This window comes from Panicum virgatum, chromosome 4K, assembly GCF_016808335.1.
Source record: "Panicum virgatum strain AP13 chromosome 4K, P.virgatum_v5, whole genome shotgun sequence".
Classification (NCBI taxonomy): Eukaryota; Viridiplantae; Streptophyta; class Magnoliopsida; order Poales; family Poaceae; genus Panicum; species Panicum virgatum.
In genome coordinates this window covers 29,174,528-29,198,150 of record NC_053139.1, presented here as the reverse complement: position 1 = coordinate 29,198,150, position 23,623 = coordinate 29,174,528, and the positions used below count along the sequence as shown (strand labels likewise).

Sequence of the window (23,623 nt, the reverse complement as noted above, 5' to 3'; positions counted from 1 at the left end):
GATGTTCACTAGTGGTTTTGCCTCTATCTATTTTGTGAAGTACTCCACTGCAACCACAGCGTATTTGTAGTTGCCTTGAGCTGTGGACCGACCAAGTCCATGCCCCATCTTTGGAGTGGCCACACCGGTGGTATGAGTTGTATTGGTTGCGAAGGTCTGTTTGATTTAGGTGCCATCATTTGGCATCCTTCGCAGGTTTTGACTATCTTCTCAGCATCTTTCAATGCAGATGGCCAAAAGAATCCTTGCCTGAAGGCTTTGGTGACCAGAGGTCTTATGCCAATGTGTGATCCGCAAAGTCCGGAATGTATTTCCTTCAGTAGTTCCTGGCCTTCGGCCATTGTTTTGCACTTGAGCCAGGGGGCAACCACTCCAGACTTGTAGAGTTCACCTTCGGACAAGGTGTAGCTTCTTGCCCTTTGGAACATTCTTTTTCCTTCCTTTTCATCCGCAGGCTCGAAGTGTCCCCGAAGGTATGCCATGATTGGTGATCGCCAATCTTCGTTTGCTATGACGTTGACTTGTTTTGCTTTTTCTTGTTTTGTGGAAGGTTTAGTGATTTTCTCGTAGAAAACGTTCGGAGGTAGTGGTTCTTTGCGAGCAGCAGCTTTTGCTAGCTTGTCAGCTTCGTCGTTCTGGCTTCTTGGTATGTGAATGACAGTGAAGCCTTTGAAATATTTCTCCATAGCTCTTACTGCATCTAAGTACATTTTCATTTCTGGCTTCTTCGCTTCTAACTCTTTTTCCACATGGTCGGTGATGACCTTTGAATCTGATTTGATGACGAAGTTTGGATGACCCAAGGCCTTCATTTTCTTGAGGCCTAGCAGCAGTGCTTCGTACTCTGTGGTGTTGTTTGTGCAGGGGTCTGGATCACTGAATTCGAGGCGCGCGGTGTATCTTAGCTTCGCACCCGAAGGTGACTGAATGATTGCCACGACGCCAACTCCTTCGTTACACCATGCACCATCACAGTGTACTGTCCAAGGTTCAATTGGTGCTTCTGTATCGAAGGTTGGCGAGGTCCAATCCACCACGAAGTCTGCCAGGATCTGGGATTTAATGGCTGTTCTTTTCTCAAAGTCAATGTAGTGCTCCGAAAGTTCTAAAGCCCACTTGCTTATTCTTGCCAAAGCTTCTCTGTTTTGGAAGAAGTCATGCAGTGGTTGGTCAGTAATTGCTACTATTTTATGACCTTCGAAGTAGTGTCTCAATTTTCTTGATGCCATGACAACGGCATAGGCAATTTTCTCTAGCTTAGAATAGAATAACTTTGAACCGGAGAGTGCCTCTGAGGCGAAGTATATAGGCAGTTGTTTTTGCCGACCTTCGATTGTTCTTTCCACCACCAGGGCTGCACTAACGGCTGTTTGTGAAGCGGACGTATAGAGCAGAAGAGTTTCCTCGGGGTTGGGTGAGGTCATCTTGGTCAAGTTTTCTAAGTAGTCCTTTAATTCTCTGAATGCTTTCTTCTGTTCTTCTCCCCACTCAAACTTACTGGAGCTTCGGAGAGTTTTGAAGAATAAAGAGCTTCGGTCTGCTGATCGAGCGATGAATCTGTTCAATGCTGCGATTCTGCCTGTCAGTTTCTGCACATCTCTTACGGATTGTGGCTTTTTCATGTTTTGAAGTGCTCTGACTTTGTCTGGGTTTGCCTCTATGCCTTTTGTTGAAACAAGGCATCCGAGGAGTTTGCCTTTGTCTATTCCAAAGACTCATTTTTCAGGATTCAAACTTAGGTTTGCCTTCCGAAGGTTCGTGAAGGTTTCGGCCAGATCTGCCACATGTTTCTTTCTTTCTGCACTAGTGACCACTATGTCGTCGACATAGGTCAACACATTTTTTCTGAGTTGAGGGCCCAGAACTTTTGAGGACATTCGTGAGAATGACTGTCTAGCGTTTTTCAAACCTTCGGGCATCCTGACGAAACAGTATGTTCCGAAAGGGGTTGTGAAACTAGTTTTTTCTTCGTCTTCTCTTTTCATCCAGATTTGATGGTATCCGGAGAAGCAGTCTAAGAGTGACATCAGTTGGCTGTTTGATGCATCATCGACAACTTTGTCGATCCTTGGTAAGGGAAAGTCGTCCTTCGGACAGGCTTTGTTTAGATCAGTGAAATCTATGCACATTCTCCATTTACCATTTTTTTTTACTAGCACAGTGTTGGCCAGCCAAGTGGGTTACTTTACTTCTCTTATGACCTTCGCATCAAGAAGCCTTTGGACTTCTGCTTTAACTGCTGCGACTTTGTCGTCAGACATCTTGCGAAGCTTCTGCTTTTTGGGCTTTATCTTCGGGTCAATGTCCAGTTTGTGTTCTATGATGTCTCGGCTGACGCCGCGAAGGTAGTTTGCTGACCAAGCGAAGACATCCTTGTTTTTGTTTAGAAACTCCAAGAGTTCGCACTCTTCTTCTGGCTCGAGGGCCGCACTGATTGTTACTTGCCGGTCCGGCAAGAGCTTGTCAAGTGGTACTTTTTTTACTTTGCACTCTTGTTGGAATGTTTCTTCTTTGTCCCTTTTTGGCTCTTTGAGTGGCGGGGATTTTTTGTCAGCTTCGACCAAATGGACGTTTCTTTGTCCGGGAGCGACACCCCGCTCGATATCTCTGGCCAATTGTTGGTTGCCTCGGACTGTGATTACTCCTTTGATTGCAGGCATTTTCATGCACAGATAGAGCTGATGAACGATTGCCTCAAATTTATTGATGAGGCCACGGCCGAAGATTGCATTGTATGGGTAATTCATTTCCACGACATCGAAGGTGATAGATTCGGTCCTTGGGTTTGAGAGATTCCCGAAGGATACCGGAAGGGTTATCTTTCCAAGGGCGTTCACTCGTTTGCCCCCGAAGCCAATGAGCGGGATGTCCGCTGGCTGCAGAAGGTTGCGGTCGATGTTCAAGCGGTCGAAGGTACTTGAAAAGATGATGTCTGCGGAGTTTCCCGTGTCGACCAGAATTTTTCCGATGGTCCAGCCTTGTATATTGGCTTCGATGACTAGTGCATCTATGTGGGGAAAGCTGAGCAGGTTTACATCTTCTTCAGAAAACACTATGGGCATGTGAGACCATTGCGTTTTCTGGACGGGTCCATCCACAATAATGGAATGAACTTTTCGAAAGTAGTTTCTTCTTTGTTTTTTGTTCTCGAATTCTAGGGATGACCCTCCGGATATTGGCATTATCCTGCCGAAGGTTGGTAGTGCTGTAGGCTGGGCATTTTGGTTAGTTTGGTTTTCTTGCTTGAGTGGGGGGCCTGGCGGAGGTGGGGGCAGCTCTTCTTGAGTTGCTTGAGCTGTGGGCGGGGGAGGCAGCCTTGGTTGGTTTTGCTGCGGGGGTTGCCAGTTGATGGGATATGAGTTATAGCCGAAGGTTGGCACTGTTTGGAAAGGAGGATTAAAAGTTGGTTGCGGAGGTTGGAACTGCAGTGTTTGCTGGGCAGGCCAGCTGGTGTGCGCTACGAGTTTGGCATTCTTTTCAGCTTCCATTCTTTCGAGTGTCCTTTTCTTTTCAGGACACTATTTAGTTCTGTGGCCAGCATCTTCCCCATGAAAGTGACAGAACAATTTCTGCGGGCCCTGCGAAGGTCCGCGGCCTCGGCCTCTTCCTTTCCCTCGGCCCCTGTTGGACCTGCCCCTTTGATGGTGTTCTTTGGAGTTGTTGTTGTCGTGCTCCTTTGGGGGTTGTGTGGGTGGTGGGATTATGAAAGGATCGAATTCTTTTGGTTGATCCATATCTTGCGAAGGTTCAACAGGGAGTATGTACTGATTTTGCTGATTGGTGTTTGTTTGATTGTTTTGTTGCCAGCTCAGCTGTTGCCTCATTAACTTTCTTTGTTCGACCCTTCATTTGCGGTCTGCTTCGGACTTTGCCTATTTCTCTACCTCCGCATACAATTCTGACAGACTTCTTGGTGGCTCTCTGTCGAGGTGGGATGCCAATTGGCTTGGGAGGAGACCTTCAATGAATTTTGCTATTGCGTCTTTCTCAGAGAAGTTTGGGGTTTGCGCTTTTTTCTGCACAAATCTCCGAAGGTACTCGGGTAGTGGCTCTCTGTCCATCTATATGCAGCTGAATTGTTGCAGGGTGTTGATGGATAATTTTTTGAAGACTTGAAAGTCTTACTTGAGTTTTTCCTTGAGCTGCAACCAACATTGAATTGAGAGGGGTTGAATGTAGGAGTACCAATTTGCGACTGGGCCTTCGCATGCCATGACAAAGGACTTTGCCATGATGGGATCATCTCCGCCAGCTGAGGCGATTGTAGCTTCGTAAGTCATTATGAATTGTGCAGGGTCGACTGATCCATCATATTTTGGGAGTTGAACTGGCTTGTAGCCGTATGGCCAGGATGTTCGCTGCAAGGCAATTGACAGCGGTGATGTTGAGTCGAATGGAGGGCTTGGTTGGAAATGTTGATCTTGATATATTTGAGTTGTCTGGCGAAGGTCTTGACCTTCATGATGTCTGGAATGTCCAGCAACCGCGTGGGTGTTTGGGGGCTCTTGCGGTTGCCCAACTTCTTCCTGCATTTTCTGGATTTCTGCTTGCATTTCTGCAACTCTGCGTTTTGCTTCAGCCAGCCTCTGAGCTTGCTCGGCTGCTCTCTTTTTGGTCGCCAGTTGACTGGCCAGGTGAGCTTTCTTCATTTCTACTGCGCGAAGCTGAAGGTTGAGCTCATGGTGCGCGTTTTGTTCAAGCTGGTCATCTTCAAGCTGGGAGAGGTTGTTTAGTGTTTCAGCTTCGGTTGTTGTTGTTGTTGTTGCTGCTGCTTTTTTGCCTGCCGCCGCGGCCTTTTTTTGCCTCAATAGCACGTTCTGCTTGGACACGCTTTTCTTTCTCAGCCAGCTGGGCGGGGGTTGGTTCGATTGGAGGAGATTGTCCGATGGGGACTTCGTGAAGGTTTGAACCTTCGGCGTTAGAAACACCCTGGTTGGTGGTTTTCTTTCTTTGTGGGGCCATCGTAAGGTGATTTTCGAGCTAAGAACACGGGTGGGCGCATCTGTTGGGATCTTCGGCACGATCACCAGACAGAGAAAGTACACTTCAGACGAAGGTTAGAACACTAGAACACGAATTGCACAATAGAAATTGCACTATAGTTCGTACGAAATGTTCCAACCCGTACAATGTTGGGTGGGAGGGGGTATTTATACCCCCAACCTTATTACATCTTTCCAGAAATGCCCCTCCGGTCCCCACGAAGTTCAAGAGGTTACAATAGGGGTATTTGGTAATTTCCATAGGTTGGACAGTCCGACTTAGATACTCCTACTCGGATCACGTGTTTTTTGCCCTTCGGAAACCTTCAGTAGCGGTCTTTGACAAGCTTCGTGTGGCGTCGCCTTCATCGTTCGCCACTCTTGAGTTGCCCGCCGCACCCGAAGGTTCTTGTCATAACCTTCCAGATTGTGGCTTCGAACGGTCCTCGGATGCTCCGGATTTCGTGATGTTCGACGACCCTTAGCGACGACCTTCGACAAGCTTTGAGGGACTTCACCTTCATCACCTTTCGCCTCCGCGCTGCCCGAAGCATCCCGGCGATTCAGGGCACCACCTTCTGGCGCCGGACCTCGACGAACTCTTCGATGCTTCGTCATCCTCGAAGAACCTTCGGGTTGATGCTTCGTCATCTTCGCTGAACCTTCGGCATACCCTTGGGGGACCTTCGGGTACCTTCGGCAATCCTTCGGGTCACGCCACTTTCGGGAGGGGGCGATCCCCAACAATGCCATACACAAAGCATAAAAGACATTCGATCACAGGGAGAAGACGTCTCCTGCCTTTATCTTAAGATAGAAAATTTTAAACCCTTCATAGTTGTATTCACTTGATCTGCGACCATCCGCATATAAGCCCTCGTCTGGAAGGCTCTAAAGTAGATCCTCTACAAATCGAGCCATAGACCCATAGTTCAATTCTTCAAATTGTCGGAAAAAAGTTCAATTCTTCAAATTGTCGGAAAAAAGTTCAATTCTTCAAATGATCATTGAGCATAAATCCGAACAGTGACATATATCCATATGTTGCAAAGGAGTGTAGCACAAGACAATTCAATTATGGAGTTACCATTAGATCACTAGTTTAATTGGTCTAAATCATTTATAGAATACCCGCAAAAAATCATTTATAGAATGATAAGATCAGCCGGTACTCCATCCGTTCCAAATTATAGGCCGTTTGACTTTTTTGGCCCCAAGTTTTACCACTCGACTTATTGAAAAATTTGTGCAAAATATCACTTCTTCTGTTGTAGCTTTATCAATACAAGTTCTTCAAGAATGACTTAAATTTGATTATGTTTGCATAAATTTTTTGAATATGATGAGTGGTCAAACTTGGTGTCAAAAAAGTCAAACGACCTATAATTTAGAATGGAAGAGTATATGGTTGCAATTTAACAAGAGCCAATGGGTGATCAACATGAATGCCAACTGGTAAGCAATGACCGGCCGGTTCAACAACATTCTCTTAGCCACTAGCTTCACTCTAAGGTTCTAGCATCCTCCACATCATTCCTTTCATCCCCTATAAAAGCCCCCACACACTTGAACGATCCTTGAGCAATAACAACACAACAAACACACAGCATCACATCTCCCTCTCTCTCACGCACACACCTGCACGCGCGCGCGTGCGTGGACACACACAGAGCATGGGTTCCCTAGACCCAACCACCATTAGTAGCATGAGCAGCATGGCGAAGGCAGCAGCCAGCGTTGGTCCCAAGAACAGCGTGGTTGCCGTCGCCGATCAGCAGCAATCCGCAGGCCAGAAGAACTGCGGCAGCTGCGCCTTCCAGATGCCGCTGCACTACCCGCGGTACAAGAAGGCGGACTACGAGACCATGCCGGAGTGGCGCGTCGACTGCCTGCTCCGCGAGTACGGCCTCCCCGTCACCGGCGACCTCGACAGCAAGAGAAAGTTCGCCATGGGACACTTCCTCTGGCCCGACCAGTACTGAAGGAACTCATCATGGCCGCGCTGAATTACCGACCTGATGAGGTTGACAAGAGACCAAGTAATTGCAGTCGCTAGAGCTTCGTCATGTGCAACGCTGCCTCCGGCAACCTGAGTTCTATCGTCTGTCCTTGCGCGAGTATATGGGCGAGAACACTCATACCAGATATACAATTAGGAGCAATCTAGTATAGTTCTTTTTCTACGTACTGGCAGCAATCTAGCTAGCATTCCTCTTCTGTTTTGTACAAGCATCGGCTCATAGATGCATGCTGATCATCTATACCTGCTGTCGCGCTGCATGATATATGTATTGCATCTACCAATATACAAATTAGTAAATGTACGAACGGTGGCAGTTTCTGTTTTCAGCACTACCTCGACCTCACGTTTTTGCTTGTCAAAACCACAGCTGAGCTGAATGATCAACTTTTGTACTCCTATCTAACATAACAGATTCAGACAAACATGACTTCTAATAATGGATGGAAAAGGCGCTGTCACCAACAAGAGAACAGCCAGGGGCAGAGCTAGGGGTGTTTGTCAGAAAAAATAATACCAATGGAATTACATTGGCATTTCACATCTTCTATGGGTCTGGCGTTGTGGTGATACATTTTGCGTAATAAAGCATGGAGAATAGTCAGAATGCTGATTGATTTGATACGTTAACGAACCCTCTTCACTTTGTAGAAAAATAAATAACATTGTAAAAAGTTGATGTTTCTAAAAAGCTAGTACGACAACAGACCACTACTATAGAAATCTTAACTGAGGCGGTCAACAAGCATTAACCGAGGCGGGCAACATGAACCGCCTCGGAGCGAAGATCATAGTAAATGACCTATTATAGAAATCTTAACTGAGGCGGTCAAAAAGCATTAACCGAAGCGGGCAACATGAACCGCCTCGGAGCGAAGATCACAGTAAATGACCTATTTTCCTAGGCAGTTTTGTTGTCCGCCTCGGTTAATCATAAGAAAAAAGAAAAAGAAAGAAAAAGCCCGCCGGATCCCGTCACCGTGTCCCGCCAGTCCGCCGACCCGCACCGCCGCCAAATCCAACGTCGGCGTGCCTGAGCCTGCCACCATCGTCCGCCGCGCAATGTCTGCCGGAACAGCCAGCCTTGACTCCTTCCTAGGCGCGGGCGGGGCCTCCGCCACGCCTTCCTGCTGCCCGTGTCGATCCACATCAGCCGCCACGCGCCTCACGGCCACTGCTCCTGGCTGCTGGTGCGGCCGCTGGCCCCGCACTGCTGTAGAGGGGGAGGGAAGGAGAGAGGACCGGTGAGGAGGAGGGGAGAGGGCACTATGGCCAGCTCCTGTGCCTGCGTGCTGCCCCGGGCCGCATGCTCCGGCACGCGTCACCCTGCGCTATTGTCGAGAGAGTGGGAGGGGAGGGGTGGGGCGGCGGGGAATCGAGGGGAGGGGAGAGGTGGAGGGGGAAGTGAGGGGTGGTGGCGGCCGAGTGGAACTAGTGGGGAACTGTTAACCCTAACTCACAATATATATGGAAGTCTGTTATCGGGTTTTCTGGACCTGTTTGGGTCTCGGTATTTTCTGAAGCAGGCTTTATACATTAACTGAGGCGTTTGGTTTAGAACAACTGCCTCGGTTAATTTATATTAACCGTGGTGGTTATTTTAATGGTGCCCGTCTCGGTTAATGTATTTTTCAAGGTGGTTGTCATAACTGCCTCGGTTAATAAAAGATGACCGCATCGGTTAATGTCTAGTATTAACTGAGGCGGTTATTTTTCTTGCCCGCCTCGGAGGTTCTTAAAAAAGGTAGTGGTAAATCAATCTTTGTAGTAGTGGACGTGAAGTTGTATATGATGTTGTGAGAAGTTGTTGGTGCAAATGAGGTTATGAGCACTAGATTATTCAAATGGTCAGTACTGAAGGAAGAGAAAAATATATATTGAGGTTACATGCTTTCGTGACTCATGAATCATGACAAAACTGTTCCTTGGGGAGCCAATTAAGGACATGTGCCACGCAGTATCGCACTAAGTAGAGTACACTAGATATCCACCTAGTACCAATGGTTTATTGATGTTGCAAATTTCAGTTTAAATTAGACGAATTATGATCCTTGTTTGCTTTTGGAAACATCAGATGTTCACATCCGATCTAGAACCTAGCTTTTCTCTGTAACTTTTGTTGTTCTGAATGATCAACTTTGTTAGCTCTAGATACACTTTCTCGGTTAGAAATCTTACAGAATGTCTTGTGGTCCACACTTTTTTTTTTGTTGAAAAACTGTCGGTATGTTGCATTTGCACGAGGCAATATATGAGCCCTAAGATCTTTACTATTAAATCACAGCATGGCAACAGCTGCCGTGTGTCCCAGGGCATATACAGGACTTCATTTGTAGCATAGGCAAGGAACAATGATGCAACCAGAGATCTGATCTGCAGGTTTTCTTCTCTCAGAACAATCTGATCTCTGCTGTCTTTCTCTTGATTCTTGAATATTCTAATCCTTCCATAACCTGCGATGAGTCAGTAGGTGCAAAACATGATCGAAGTACATGTTTGCGAAACACAGGCATAACTCCGACATGAATCTTGGAGAAGTCCCTTTTGAGAAAAAAGAGGAGGGATATTTAAAAAGTTCATTGCCTTGACATGGATCGTTATAAAGTTGCAAAAGCTAAGGTATCGTTGCAAGGATCACTTGTTGGGACAAATGAGGGTCTTTAAACTAGGGTTACTTTATTTTGGAGAGGACATAGTGTATGTATATGTGGAGTTAGGTAACCCTGATATTTTTTTGGTGAAAGTGTTCCCAAAAACATTTTGTCCACCGCATTGTGTAACAATTCTTCATATTGTTAGAACACTTGTGCCTGCAGTGCCCATTTGCGAAAGACACATGGGAACAGGTCAAGCAATGGTCAGGCGGCCTGGTTACCGTGCCGACGGGTACTACGACGGTGGAAGAGTGGTGGAATAGATCACTAGAGGGCTACAAAAGAAGGCCAGCAGTTGATTAAAAGCGGCCCTGAGCCCCTGATGTATACGACCGGTGTGGAACTTAGAATTTTCGACAGAAAGTTGCAAACTGATCCACCCGAGTGGTAATACAAATCAAGGAAGAAATGGGGCTGCGCACGTGGGAAACCCAGTCTTTTTAGTTTCTATATATTGTTACTCATGTGTTTTGAGTTTAATTTGATTTCCTACAATGCAATAGACCTATTGTAAGATGGGACTCTTGCTTCTCAGCGTCCTGCCTTCTTTTTTTTTTAAAAAAAGAACATAAGAATTTACATTATTCTAGTCGTAGTAGGGACATTCTTTTCTCCAAAGTTATTGATAGTTTCCCCAAATTAACTTTTAAGAGCAACTTCAGTAGACCCTCTAAATAAGCTCACATCATAACTTTGGAGGTTAGAAAATAAAAGATCGCACTAGAGCAGATCCTCTATTAGAGCAACTCTAACAATAGCCCCTAAATCACACTCTCTAAATGTTAAATGGTGGTTGCCTTTATTTTTTAGGGTTTCTAAATTTGTTTCAATTTCAGCAGCAATAGCCCTCAATTACAATTTATAATGGAGGGCTCTCAAGAGACCCCCTAGGCATGGAGGGTAGAGGAGGAATTTTTTAGGCCTCCCCAAAATAGAGGGTGTAGCAGAAGATTGTTGGAGTGCATTTTTTTTGTTAGCCCTCTAAACTTGGGATAGGGGGCTGATTATGGGCTCTGCTAGAGTTGCTCTAAAGCCCCTACTTTGGGGAGGCCTCCAAATATCTTCTTCCACACTCTATTCCTGGAGGGTGTCTAGGAAGCCCCCTATCCACTAGCAAATGGGTCCCACTCTTTAGATTAGAAGAAGAGAGTGAGATTGAGAGGTCACTGGTGGAGTTGAGGTTAAAAAACTAGCCCTCAAAAAATAGAAATCCCTTACTCAAGAAGTAAAGTGTCTGATTTGAGAGCCATTGCAAGAGATGCTGTAATACACGGTTAATGTCACTGCAAAACTGGATACCTCGACTTCTTGTGCATTTTTCCTCTTTCAATTTAAATTTTCCACAAGTACTCCTCGTTCACAAACATCTACTGGACAGATCTCAAGTTATCAACCTTGCAGTCCAACCACCATAAATCACGGCCCAATCAGTGACTTGCCAAGAAATTCTCTGCACTCTCAACTTGGCATAGTTTCCTTCCAGCCAGGTAACTCCACAGTCGCCCACCGATCGTGCTTTCCCGAGATCCAAAAACTTGAGCAGCTGTACTGTCTCCCGCTACCGTTACGTATCCGGCATCCAACTCCAACTAGCTATTCCTAATCAGTCAGTAGCAGTGTTGCTCCTTGTTGCCACATCCCTGATCAATCATGTACTCATACATCACACATTCAATGGATGGTGACATGGTCCTAAGTTCATGCGCTCGCGCCCAGCATGCCCCATGTCCGACAGTGATGCCCGCGTCGCCGGCGGGATGAAGCTAGCACGACGTTGTCCGAATTTAAGTTGTGTATCGCGTCGATTCTGGAACTTATTATTAGCATTGTTTCTTCAGATATGGATGGAGGTGACCATGTCTCCGGTTGCTTTCCGAATTCAGTGCAGTTTTCATCTATTACTATTATCTTTAAAATATCATTATTGCGAAGAATCAATTATTTGGTCCAGGGGCGGAGCCAGGATGTCGTTTTTTCATTGTTAGGGGGGCCAACCATACAAATTTCTATAAAAATTTAATCAAAATTTAAATTTGTAATAGAAATTTGGGACTCATGGGGGGCCAGGCCCTGTCCGCCGCCCGCCCGCCCCCCCCCGATTTGGTCTGCCACCGGATGGTGCAGGAAAGCTCTCGAAATTTATGATTGTAGCCGAATTATTGAACAATTTGTGGTCCCTTTTTGCCAAAGCTTGTCAGAGATTCAACAACTTACTAATTTGATTTGATATTTTGTCGCATGCTGTACGTTTGATCAGTAAGAAGGTGCCAAGGAGGACGTGTTTCTTGTTTGGTGATCTCACTTCTCGTATTGAATTCATTCATTACTGCCATGAAAAATACTTTGGCGCTCTTTCTTTCATGAAACTACCTGATCATCGAGTGAAAAATGCAAACATCGTCACTCAATTTTTAGAGCTATGAGGCTAGTAGCATTTACAGTTGCCAAAAATCGAGTGTAGGATAAAAATAACTCGATTTCGCCAACTGATCTTCTGGGTATGAACAGTTTGAAAATTTGGCTACAAATCACTCAAAAAATGACCCCACTCATGCATATAAAACAGACCATCATTTACAAATCAAAAGGATATCTTATCAAATTAAGATAGACCATGACATGAACATGACTCAAACTTAGAAATATATTAGAATAATAAAAATTACATTCTCTATTTAGCACCCAGGGTGATGCATAAGTTATTCAGCACGCTCCTCCCCCAACCCCGAAACCGGAAAAATATGATCCCAAAACCGGAAAATTCTTCTTTAAACCGGAAAAAAGATAAGCATCCATTCCGCAACTAGAAAATTAAGAGAACTGGAAATTATTCTGTATGACTGGAAAGTTTAGCTCATCCGTTCCGCAACTGAAAAATTAGGAGGTTCAAACCGAAAATTATTCTGTGACCGAAAAATTTAGCTGAGTCATGGCCATCCATTCTGCAACCGGAAAATGAAGCTCCTAAAGTCAACGGTCAAGTCCAAACAAACCTACGAGAAATTAACGGAGGCATTAGAGGACATCAACATGAATCTTGACAAATAATTATTCGTTTCCACCTTATTTTGTTTTCCTATTGCAAAAAAGTCAACATTCTTCTACCCATGTTGTCAATTTAAATAACTTATCTAGCCTCAGTGTGATCCCACACCCAACGTGCTTGATATATTCATAATTTTCTTGTTAGAAATTTTGATTTTTTCGACCACGGTCGATACTCTTTGCGAGGCAAATGGATTTCTTATGTAGTCCAACATGCTTAATATATTCATAATTTTCTTGTTACAAATTTTGATTTTTCAGTTACAATAACATATTTATGGTTATTAAATCTTTGTTTTCTTGTTTCAGCCTATTTCGGGTAAATTTTCAGGTAAAGCACAATTTTTCGATCTAAGAAATACATTTTCTAGTTCCAGATCCCTGAATAAAGGTGTGTCATGTTCTTTTCCGGTTAAGATTACAAGATTCAGGTTTCATGAATACCTTTTTCGGTTTCGGATTGTTCTTTTCCGGTTGAGATAACAATTTTCCGGTTACAGAAATATCTTTTCTGGTTTCAAATCCCTGTTCATGGGTTTTCCGGTTGAACAAAGAATTTTCCGGTTTGGGGATTCCATTTTCCAGTCTCAAATCCTTGTTCATGTGTTTTTCCGGTTGAACAAAGAATTTTCCGATTTCGGGATTCCATTTTCCGGTTTCAAATTCCTATTTATGAGTTTTTCCGATTGAACAACTAATTTTCCGGTTTTGGAATTCAATTTTCCTATTTCGGGCGGGGGGCGAGCGTGGGGGGGGGGGGGGTTGGGGGCGCTAGCGCGTTGGATAATAATCCAGCACCCAGCGCCCTAAATAGCGCCCTCTTGATAAAAATTTACAATATTAAAACTTAACTTGCATTGGACTTGTGATTTGAGCGCAACTCGGCTAGCAAGGTACCTGCCCGCCCAGATTGAGTTCTCGATTCAGCATGAGTGCCCACATTTTTCAAGATCCATTCCAAGAATAACAAATCTATTATTTCGGTGCTAGGTGACATACTCCTCGATAGCGAGGTGACTACGGTTACTCATCAATTTCAAGATATTCCGGCTCAGTCTCTGAGAGGTGATCGTAGGGGTAAGATTATGTGAGTGTATTCATAGGGTGGATGCGCATGTGTGTGTATGCAATCATTTCTATTTATACTATATTTTACAAAAAGTAAGTGTATCTGTATGTTAGTGTCTCATCTATATTACATCTTTTCTAAAAAAAATTATCTTACAAAATATTAGAAATTATTTCATTAATTTGATTTCACCAAAATAAACAACACCATAGTACACGGATAACTTTTTCTCAAACACAAGTACACAGATAACTTTAATATCAAACTTGACTAAAACTAACAACACATTCATCCAAATAAAAAGAAAGAAAATATTAATATTACAAGAGCACAATATTGATTTGATATGAAGCAAAGAGATCGTACCATTTAATAGATCTTAACAACACAAGAAATTCATGCAACATTGGATAATGCATTTCACCTCAAACACATCTTGAATATACAAAACAATACAAATTATTTAAAAATTTGACTAGAAAAATATCATTAATATACTACAGTAAATTTGAAAAAGATTACATTATATCGTAGAAAAACATTTTACAATAGAACAAGTTCAAAGAAGTGTATTCCTAAATATCATGCTGGGAACTCCTAAATGTCATGTGGAGTAGGGGTGAGAAGCAACAGCGTCACAATGGCACTCAACGGAGTGTCTGTGGCATGACTAGACCATTACAGAGGTTCACGTCGATGAAAAGGCTGAGTGGCAGCCAAAAATAACTGGGCTGGTCTTCCCATCATCCTCACATCCTCTCTACCTAAAAAGAGAGGGACAAAAGGTGGCCTGCACTGCACAAGAGGATCGAATGGGCCAGTCAAGGGATGGAACAGAAAAATCGATTGACGGCTTGACGCATGTATCAGATTTTTACTCGAGTGATAGTTAGAAATTAATGTTTCCTCTACGACTATGAAGAAGACCAATTACCAAAGGGAATTAATTAATCTGAGTCACCTATTTTCATGGGCCATATCCATAGAGCCGCGAAGTGTTGGGCCATGCCTGATCCAAATACAGAACCACGTCTTCGTGGGTATCGGACCAGCGAGTATGGATCATGGGACTTGTTTCCTTAACCCAATATTTCCTTTTTTTAAAAAAAAAAATCCTCTTTACCTCCCCCAACTATAGCAAAAATTTATTTTTCCTCCCTCAACTACAAAACTGAGCATAACTGCTCCCTCATCTCTTTAAAACTGGGCTATTTTCCTTTTATGTTTACTTTGGTTGAATCTTTAAAAATTATAGTAAATTATAAAAAATAAAAAAATAAAAAATCTAATTTTATTAGACTCTACATGAGTAGATCTATCCAATGAACAAATATTACAGTACAATTTAGTACAAAGTTTTGATTTTAGCTTTAGATATATATTTTTTGTAATTAATTCATATCTATAGTTTTTGTCATTCAATTATGGTGAAATTTTAAGGTGGGATAATCATTATAAGCTTGAGGAGTAGTAAAAATTTCATGCTTATTGGATCATGTATGGATGAATTATAGATTTGTTTAGATCAATTTATAGATAAATCTATAACTCAGGCATACATGCTCCAATGAGTATGATATTTTTAGAAAAGTTAAATCATGCAATGATTATCCCACCATAAAAAATTTACCATTATTTGAGTATGAAAATTGTAGCTATGAATTAATTACCCAAAAGTATACATCTAAAGCTACAACAAAAATTTTGTACTAAAGTATACTATTGTTGACGCAAAAATCAACACACTGGAATCCGAGGGCAAGTGTTCGCCAAGCTCCGAAAAGTCAACCAAGCGTGCCAGTCAATTTGACCTGTAATTGATAAGGGATAAAACAAAGTCAAATTCGAGAGCATATCTAAGCTATGAATGTGTAACTTAGATGATGCGAGCTTGAAAAAAGATTTAAACCGGCTTTTAAATATAACAAAAGTGTTATTTCAAAACTTAAAGCCGATCTAATATGTTTCTAAGCAGATAGATGTGATAATGGCCAAAAGCATAGGAAGAAACCTACATATCTAGCCGATATCGATAAATTGTGAATAAATCTAGATGAAAAAATAGCTATGCGCCCGAGATCAAAGCCTAGATAAACTCGATAACTTTTGAATAGATTTGAACGAAGCCACAACGATACGCCCGGTAGCTAAAGCTCAAATATAGTCGGTAAAACGAAAACTCACCAGCAAATCAAGTTGGTTGAATGTGAGACGTCCTTGATCAACTTGAAAGAACTCACCGAAAAGAAAAGAAAAGGCGAAGTCACAAAAAAAGTGCAAAGAAATTGTAAAGTGTTTGTTGTATTGAATGTGTATCAAGTTTTTCCGGTCCCGTACAACTGATATTTATAGTCTACGCCAACAAGTCCTAACCGATTACGGCAAACACATTACTTGGCTAAAAAGTAAAGACCTTCTAAAAATAAACTTACTAAATATTACAACCGAATCATCAGAACCTTTGTAGAGCTTGGATTCCCTTTTCTCCTCCTGATTCACCGGCAACTCCTCATTGGCCGATCACCAAATTGCACGGATCAGCACCCTCATGGAATATTCCATCTAGCCCATCAGTTACATCTCATCGGCCGATTCTGATCCTGTGCATCTTTTGCTTTCTTTCAAATCGGCAACCTCCCCTTCACAAAATCACCTTCCTTAACACGCGTCAAAAAACGGTGTCAACAACCATATCATATGTTCACTGCATAGATCTACTCATGTAGAGTCCAACAAAATTTATTTTCCATTTTATGCTTTTTTGTAATTTATAGTGATTTTTCAGAGATTCAGCTGAAATAAATATAAAAGAAAAATAGAAAACGCACCGAGAGAAACCAGTAACTATTATTGGGGTATACATTGATCCAATGAGTATGAAATTTTTACTATAATTCAAGCATAAAATAATTAGCCCGCCATAAAAATTTCACCATATCTGGACAATGGAAACTATTGCTATGAATTAATTATCAAAAAGAATATATTTAAAGCTACAACAAAAAATTTGTGCTAAAGTATACCGTATCACATGTTCGTGCATAGATCTACTCTCTTATAAATCAGCAAAATTAGATTTTAGATTTTATGATTATTTTATGATTTACCATAGTTTTTTTAAATATTCAACCAAAATAAATATAAAAGAAAAATAGATAAACCACTTAGGGAAACCACCGGGGAGATCATTTGTCCGGTTTTGAAGAGATGAAGGAGCAACTATATCTGGTTTTATAGTTGAGGAAGAAAAAATAGACTTTTAAGATAGTTGAGGGAGGTAAAGAGGATTTTTTTTTCTTTTTTTTAACCCAAACTCTAGCCCATATTCATTCTTCGTTTTTCTTTACATGTAACCCACACAGTACAAAACTAGCTATTTACGCTCTCACAAAGCCGAAACCCATGGTAATGAAGTTTTTTGTTAGAAACGACACGGCAAGCATTTTTCTTTCTGGAATTATGTTAGTGCCATTTGTATGCATATGAATCTCATGCATGTCAGTTATGCTTGCTCTATAGGCTCCGTTCATCATCTGATTGTTTTGCATCTTAATTGATTTTACAAGTACGCCTATGGAAGAGCTCATCGGCGAGATCATCTCCACCTCCAGCCGGACCAGCTGGCGCCTACTCTGCTCGTCTCTCGTTTGCCAGACATGCAGTATATATGCCACCACCTCCTTCACCGGCGCGGCCAATCCAACCGTCCACAGCCGCCGGTTCTTGGTTTCGTGGTGCAGAACACCGGCAATAATATATAATGCTGGCACCGGATTACTCAATGTGCTATATATTTCCACCGCCACCCCACCCCAAGCATTCTTCCCAAACTTTATTCACTGCGTTCGGGAGGCTGGAGCTGGAGTGGTATGAGAGAAAAATACTGTTACCTGACTGGTGGCTGGAGGCTAGTGCTGGAACGATGTGAGAGAGAAATACTATAGGGCTGGAGGCTGGTGCACCAGCCGAATACGGTGATTAGACCCAACATTACTTCTCATCTTTGTTAGACATATAACCGGATTTGATCCGCTAATAGGTTTCTGTAGATTTTATTCATTATTAGGAAATTAGTGGGCTTAAAGTTGTGAAAATCATATCTATTAGCAACACCTAGCCATATGACGGAACTCCCGATCCCACGGTGCTAGCGCTGAAGGTGGAGACTATACATCGCTTATATGCTACAAATTGGGGTGAGTAACGCGAGTTTCTGCCACGCGAACTGTCGCACAAGGGAGTCCTACTCCAGATTTTACGTTTTGGACCTAAAGTACAAATCGGCTCACATGTGTAATCTAGTCAAATTTATTTCAAAACAATTTTTTTGTTTCGAAACAATTTTTTAATTATTTCAGCAATACAAAAAAATTATTTAAGAACAAAAAAAATTGAAATAAAAAAATAATTATTTGACCTTGTGTGATGGTTTGACTGCTAATCGCCCGAGTGACTTCTAATATTTACGTACAAATTGTCAATCACGTGAAGGCATTGCGGGTGGGCTAGTAGCGTGAATTAACCCAATAGCACATTCGGGCCCATCACCACATGCTTTTTCAATTGCGATTTTTTCTTTTTTACATTTATAAAAAATCAAAATTTCAAAATATATATCTGTTTCGAAAAAATTCGAAAATATACCCCGGTCGCCGGGGGGGCGACAGGCCTTTAATGTAATTTTTTTCTTCAAATTTGCAAAGAGATCCCTAGCCGGGGGCACGTGGGGGCAAGGGGGGCCTGTCGCCCCCCGGGCGGCTGGGGGCCCCACCCACGGGCGACACGGGAGGGCCTGTCGCCCCCCACTGGCGATAGGGGGGCTTGTCGCCCCCCCCCTCGGGCGACCGGCTCTGCCCCCTATATAAGCATTCATTGCCTCCTCATTTGAGCTCAAAAATTCCACCAAAAATCCAGAAAAAAGAGAGGGGTGAGGAGAAGGGAAGCGGCGAAGCCCTGCCAGATTGCGCACTTGTGATCTGCAGGTTAGTATATTTAGCTTATGTATTTTTCCATTGGTATTGTAGAGTAATTTAATTTAATTAGTGCTATAGTAGAACCATTTAAGTAGGAGTTTAATAATACTTTAGTTACGTAGTAGTAAATTAGTTTAGAAAATTAGTATTACGCGTTTATTATTACAATTGCAGTACTATTAGAGACATGTTTATAAATTAATTACGATTTAGAATAGAATTTCGCTTATGCAATATAGAATTTGAGTGTCAGCACGTAGTTATGAATACTTATATGTTGTAGTTGAAATCCATACTTAGTTTTTACGGATTATTGAATAAGGTAGTGAAGTAAAGAGTATAACTCGATAAGTATTCTGTGATATACAGATATGTCGAGCAAGATGTAGTTTCAAGTATTTTTTGGTGACTACAATATTTTGTATGGGCCAAATGGAGTAGACCTTTCTGCCTTTAAGTGCACATCTAGCGCCATAGATAAACCTCTGGAGAGGAGTTTTGGTTCCATATATAAGTGGTTGCAGCGTGAGTTCCGTGTTGATTTGGAGACACATGTGATGACCGTCCAGTCTCTTGTTAATTGAGAGGTAGAAAGTGATTTATGTGAATTGATGATGATATACAGCACTGATGACTGACAGAAGTACATGCAAGCAGCTCTAGAGCGTGGGTGGCCTCTGGCCATTCTTGTTCAAACCCGGGAGAAGACACAAAATGAAATCCAACATGGTGCAGATCAAGCAACTCCGAGTATTCGAAGAGAGACCAACTATGTTGAGCAAGATGAGCCAAAAGAGATAGAGAACCAAAACATCGGACCACAGGGCCTTGCTGATGAGGGAGAGAGGATACATAGCATTGTGGACGAGATGGAGGCAGAAGACCAAACCGCAATGGAGATGGAAGAATATGAGGGCTCATCTGATGACGAGCAGTACTAATTGCCAAAAGAATGGAAGGAGCATGGTTTTGGCAATCATGTCGCAGAAGACGTACGAAATCAAGAGTGGGAGTACAGAGGGAATGAGGTAGTGCAAGGTGCAACATATGCAAACATTGAAGCCGTAAAAGATGCTGTGAGACTATGTGCAATATCATTGAAACGAGAATTTAGAGTCGTAAAGTCTGGTAGTAAAGAATTGTTATCGCCATAAATTAACAGGGTTAATTAATGGGCCGCGAGTAAGTTGGGCTTAATGAAGAGATTGAAGAAGGCTTACGAATCGGTTTTTGTGTGAGCATTTGGGCCACATGTGCCATGTATCTTTAGGTTTAGTTAGAGATAAAGTCCAATATGGACACATTAGTTTAGATTGTTTCCCAAGTCTCCGGACTATAAATATGTACCCTATGTTATTTGTAAAAGAAGAACGTCATCACGTCTCGCAAACAACAACTCTCGGCGCACCGCCACCCCTAATCTTAGGGTTTCATCCAAGTAAGTGCCATGTTGCCCTGATCACTTCTTGCGATCAGGGCAGCGTTGTTCTTGCTTTTACCTTGGTATTACTCGTACTGAAGCGTTTTTGATGGCGAGTAATGCTAGTTATCCTGATGTTCGTAGTATGACTTTTAGTAGATCTATTGTGCTTTTGTTGCTTATCATCTACGAATATCATGTTGTTTCTGTGCAGTCATGTTTCAATCTTATGCTAATTCTTGTTGCATAGAGTTAGTTGCACGGAGACAACACCCTATTTCTTTTCCGTCTAGTAGATCCAATCTGTTACGGTTTGCTCTTGTACATGAGAGTTGGCGTGATATCTGCTAGGTTAGGCCTTGCAAACGAATTGGATGATCCGGTGATGTATTAGATGCTTTGCCTTAGTCTTGACAGGGAATTAATCCGGGAATTGGCTCTTGCTAGTTCTTAGGCCTCTGTTTTTTGTTATGCTTTAGTTATTTATTATGTTCATTAGGCCCAACCACGTGTAGGATGTTCCGATCTAGCAGTGAAGCTTTTACCGTCGTGGATTAGATTGATTAGATTTAATTGAAGCAGCTTTACACTTATTTGCTTTATTTATTAATATCCGGATAGATGCAGATCCAATCTGACACTGGGACTCGATCGGCTCTTTAAAGCCGATGCAAGAGTCGTCCCAGGGAGCCGATCACGGCTCGGACTTACGTTTCCACGTGTTTGTGTATGCAGGCAAATCGTTGCAAGCACGTTCGCATCTTCCTGATCGGGTATAGGTCAGGTGGCACGCCCTGCGTCTTCACAAGCCGCGGCGTGTGCTGGAATTGCGGGCCGTTTACGAGGGCGCAGTGCCTGCCAGCGCCCCGGCGACCTCCCGGCTCTTCGTGTTGCCTGTCGCTACTCGCCGGTGGGTTTCGAACGACAACACATTCTAGCACATCCGGTGGGACCTTCATCAACAACAACGCCCACCGCAGAGATGACAGGAGCACAGGACCAAGTACCGGTTCTGCCGGTCACCAAACCAGAGCACAAGCAAAATACGATGAGGTCAAAGCTCAGTTCGAAGCCGATCTCATCGGCTCTTTTGAGAGGACCCGCAACCATGCCATCAGGTGGAAGGGGTTCTCACCAGAGGGCGTTCTCGACATTGTTGATCTATCTGTGCCTTCAGAGGAGCGCACCAGGGCCCTACGCCAGGAGATGAACTATATGGTGGCTCACGCGCTTCATCGGCACTCAGAGAGCTTGGTGAACGAGCTTGAGCATGCGGCACATCGCGTTGTCCAGGAGGTGATCAAGAACCAGTACTCCCCGTCAGGACCAATTCTGGGGAGTCACAGGGGAGAGGCCTCGCTCCAGTCTTGGCCGCCATTGCCATATTCACTCACAGCAGCAGGATAGCAAAGCTCGCCGATCTATGTCGTCTACAAGATTGGCGGTGACCCAGGAGAAGGACAGTTCCTGATTGAGCCGCCTAAAGAGATCCCGCATGGCTACACGTGCGTGTACATACCTGACAACATCAGCGCAACACGCACGGGACAGCTGGCAGGTACAGCAGCTTTAGGAGCAGACGCAGAGAAGCAGGCATGGCTGGCAAAGTATGCTACTGGGCCGAATGCTGAACCCTCGGCCCTAGGAGTTCTTGGTGTGGAGCAGGTCAGTGCGATACTAAGGGACCAATTTGGCATCCTGCCCAAGAGAAAGGCGATCGGCTATTCCAAACCGTATCCAAGTGACTATGATCTGATCCCGTTGCCACCTAAGTATCGGCTTCCAGAGTTCGCCAAGTTCAGCGGAGCAGAGGGGGCCAGCTCTATTGAGCACGTGAGCCGATACCTGACGCAGCTGGGGATGATCTCAGTATCGGATCCTCTGAGGGTCCGTTTCTTCTATTAGTCTCTCACGGGTTCAGCCTTCGGATGGTATACATCACTGCCCCCAGATTCGATCCAGACTTGGAGGCAACTGGAAGATCAGTTCTACACCCAGTATCATTCAGAGGCTGCCGAAGCCGGGATTACTGATCTCGCCCAAGTCAAGCAGAAACGAGGGGAAACTGTCTCAGAGTATGTGCAGCGCTTCAGAGGAGTCAAGAACCGATGCTACTCATCGCGCATCATAGAGAAGGAGGCAGTTGATTTGGCTCTTCTGGGACTCGCTAAGCCGATCAAGGATCTGGCTTTTCAGTTGGAATTTTCCTCGCTGGCACACATGGTGCAGAAGCTCACGGCGTATGAACACTATCACCCGAACCTGTACCAAGAGAAATTCAAGCGCCATGTAAACATGGACCAAGCAGATGGTTCCGATGATTCTAGTGAGGAACAAGAAGTGGCTGTGGCAGAGTGGACCCGGGGGGCAAACCCCGTCCCATGCAGATGGGTCAAACAGAAGGGGCTTGTGAAGGGCTTTGACTTTGACGTGGCCAAGGCAAAGAAAATATTCGACTTACTGCTCAAAGAGAAACAGTTGAAGCTCCCGGAGAGTCACAAGCTGCCGACGGCACAAGAGCTGCAGGGAAGGCTGTACTGCAAGTGGCACCACTCGTTCACCCATGCCACGAATGACTGTAAAGAGCTACGTCGGCAAATCCAATCGGCTATCGAGCAAGGTCGATTAATTCTGGCCTAACACACGATGAAAGTGGACAGCCAACCGTTCCCGCAGGCTAACGTAGTGGAGCTGTCGGATCTTGGAGCTGAGGGCCAGAATTGGGCATTCTAGATCAACATGGCGGGACCCATGCGCCGCCGTGACGAGCAGAGGAAAGAGGCCATTTCTGGCAAACGGCCCCAGGATGACGACAAGCCAGAGCAGCAGCATGTGACTGAAGAGCAAGTGCGTCACATCCGCAATCAGCTCCCGGCTTCTAATCGGCTTCTAGAAAAATACCAGTATCAGTACAAGTTGCGCCGCCGATACGAATCGGAAGAAGATGAGTATGAGCATTGCACAGGGAGGACGCTGGGGAGACGCCAGGCTATACGCGACCACTAGCATTGCCCGTTCTTCAGGTACTGTTGGAACTCCGGCATGAGCCGATTGCCTACTATAGATGATTGCTTGGAGTGCAGGCCTCGGGGTCGCCAGCAAGATGAAGCATCGGTGTTCCAGCGCTTAGGGCCCAGGACATGTCACGATGACCGTGCGAGGCGACCATCCAAGGATGATCTCGAGCCAGAAGAAGAGGATAAGTATCATCGTCCACGGTGGTGTCCTGACGGGCTCAGCCGGTCACAGAAGCGCAGAGTGCAGCGCTTGCGCAATTTCGAGGAAGCGGAAGCAAAGTACCTTGACGTGCTAAGGAAACCACGTCCGGATCTCGCAGAGCAAGTCAGGCGACCGGGAAGGGAGGAGAGGCGTCCTCCAAGGAGGGAGTGGCGCCCCAAGCAGCCAAGAGCCGATGAGAAGCCATCGGCTAATGTGAACATGGTGTTCGTGCTCCCGTTGG

At 44.1% G+C, this 23,623-nt stretch overlaps 1 protein-coding gene across 1 annotated transcript; it reads left to right on the top strand.

The window, feature by feature from the left end:
• The first annotated feature begins 6,558 nt into the window (after positions 1–6,558).
• Positions 6,559–7,337, top strand: LOC120704723. The gene has a single exon (XM_039989205.1). It carries the CDS (start codon positions 6,656–6,658, stop codon positions 6,962–6,964), a length of 309 nt encoding a protein of 102 aa, XP_039845139.1. The 5' UTR covers positions 6,559–6,655; the 3' UTR covers positions 6,965–7,337.
• The last annotated feature ends 16,286 nt before the right edge of the window (positions 7,338–23,623 follow it).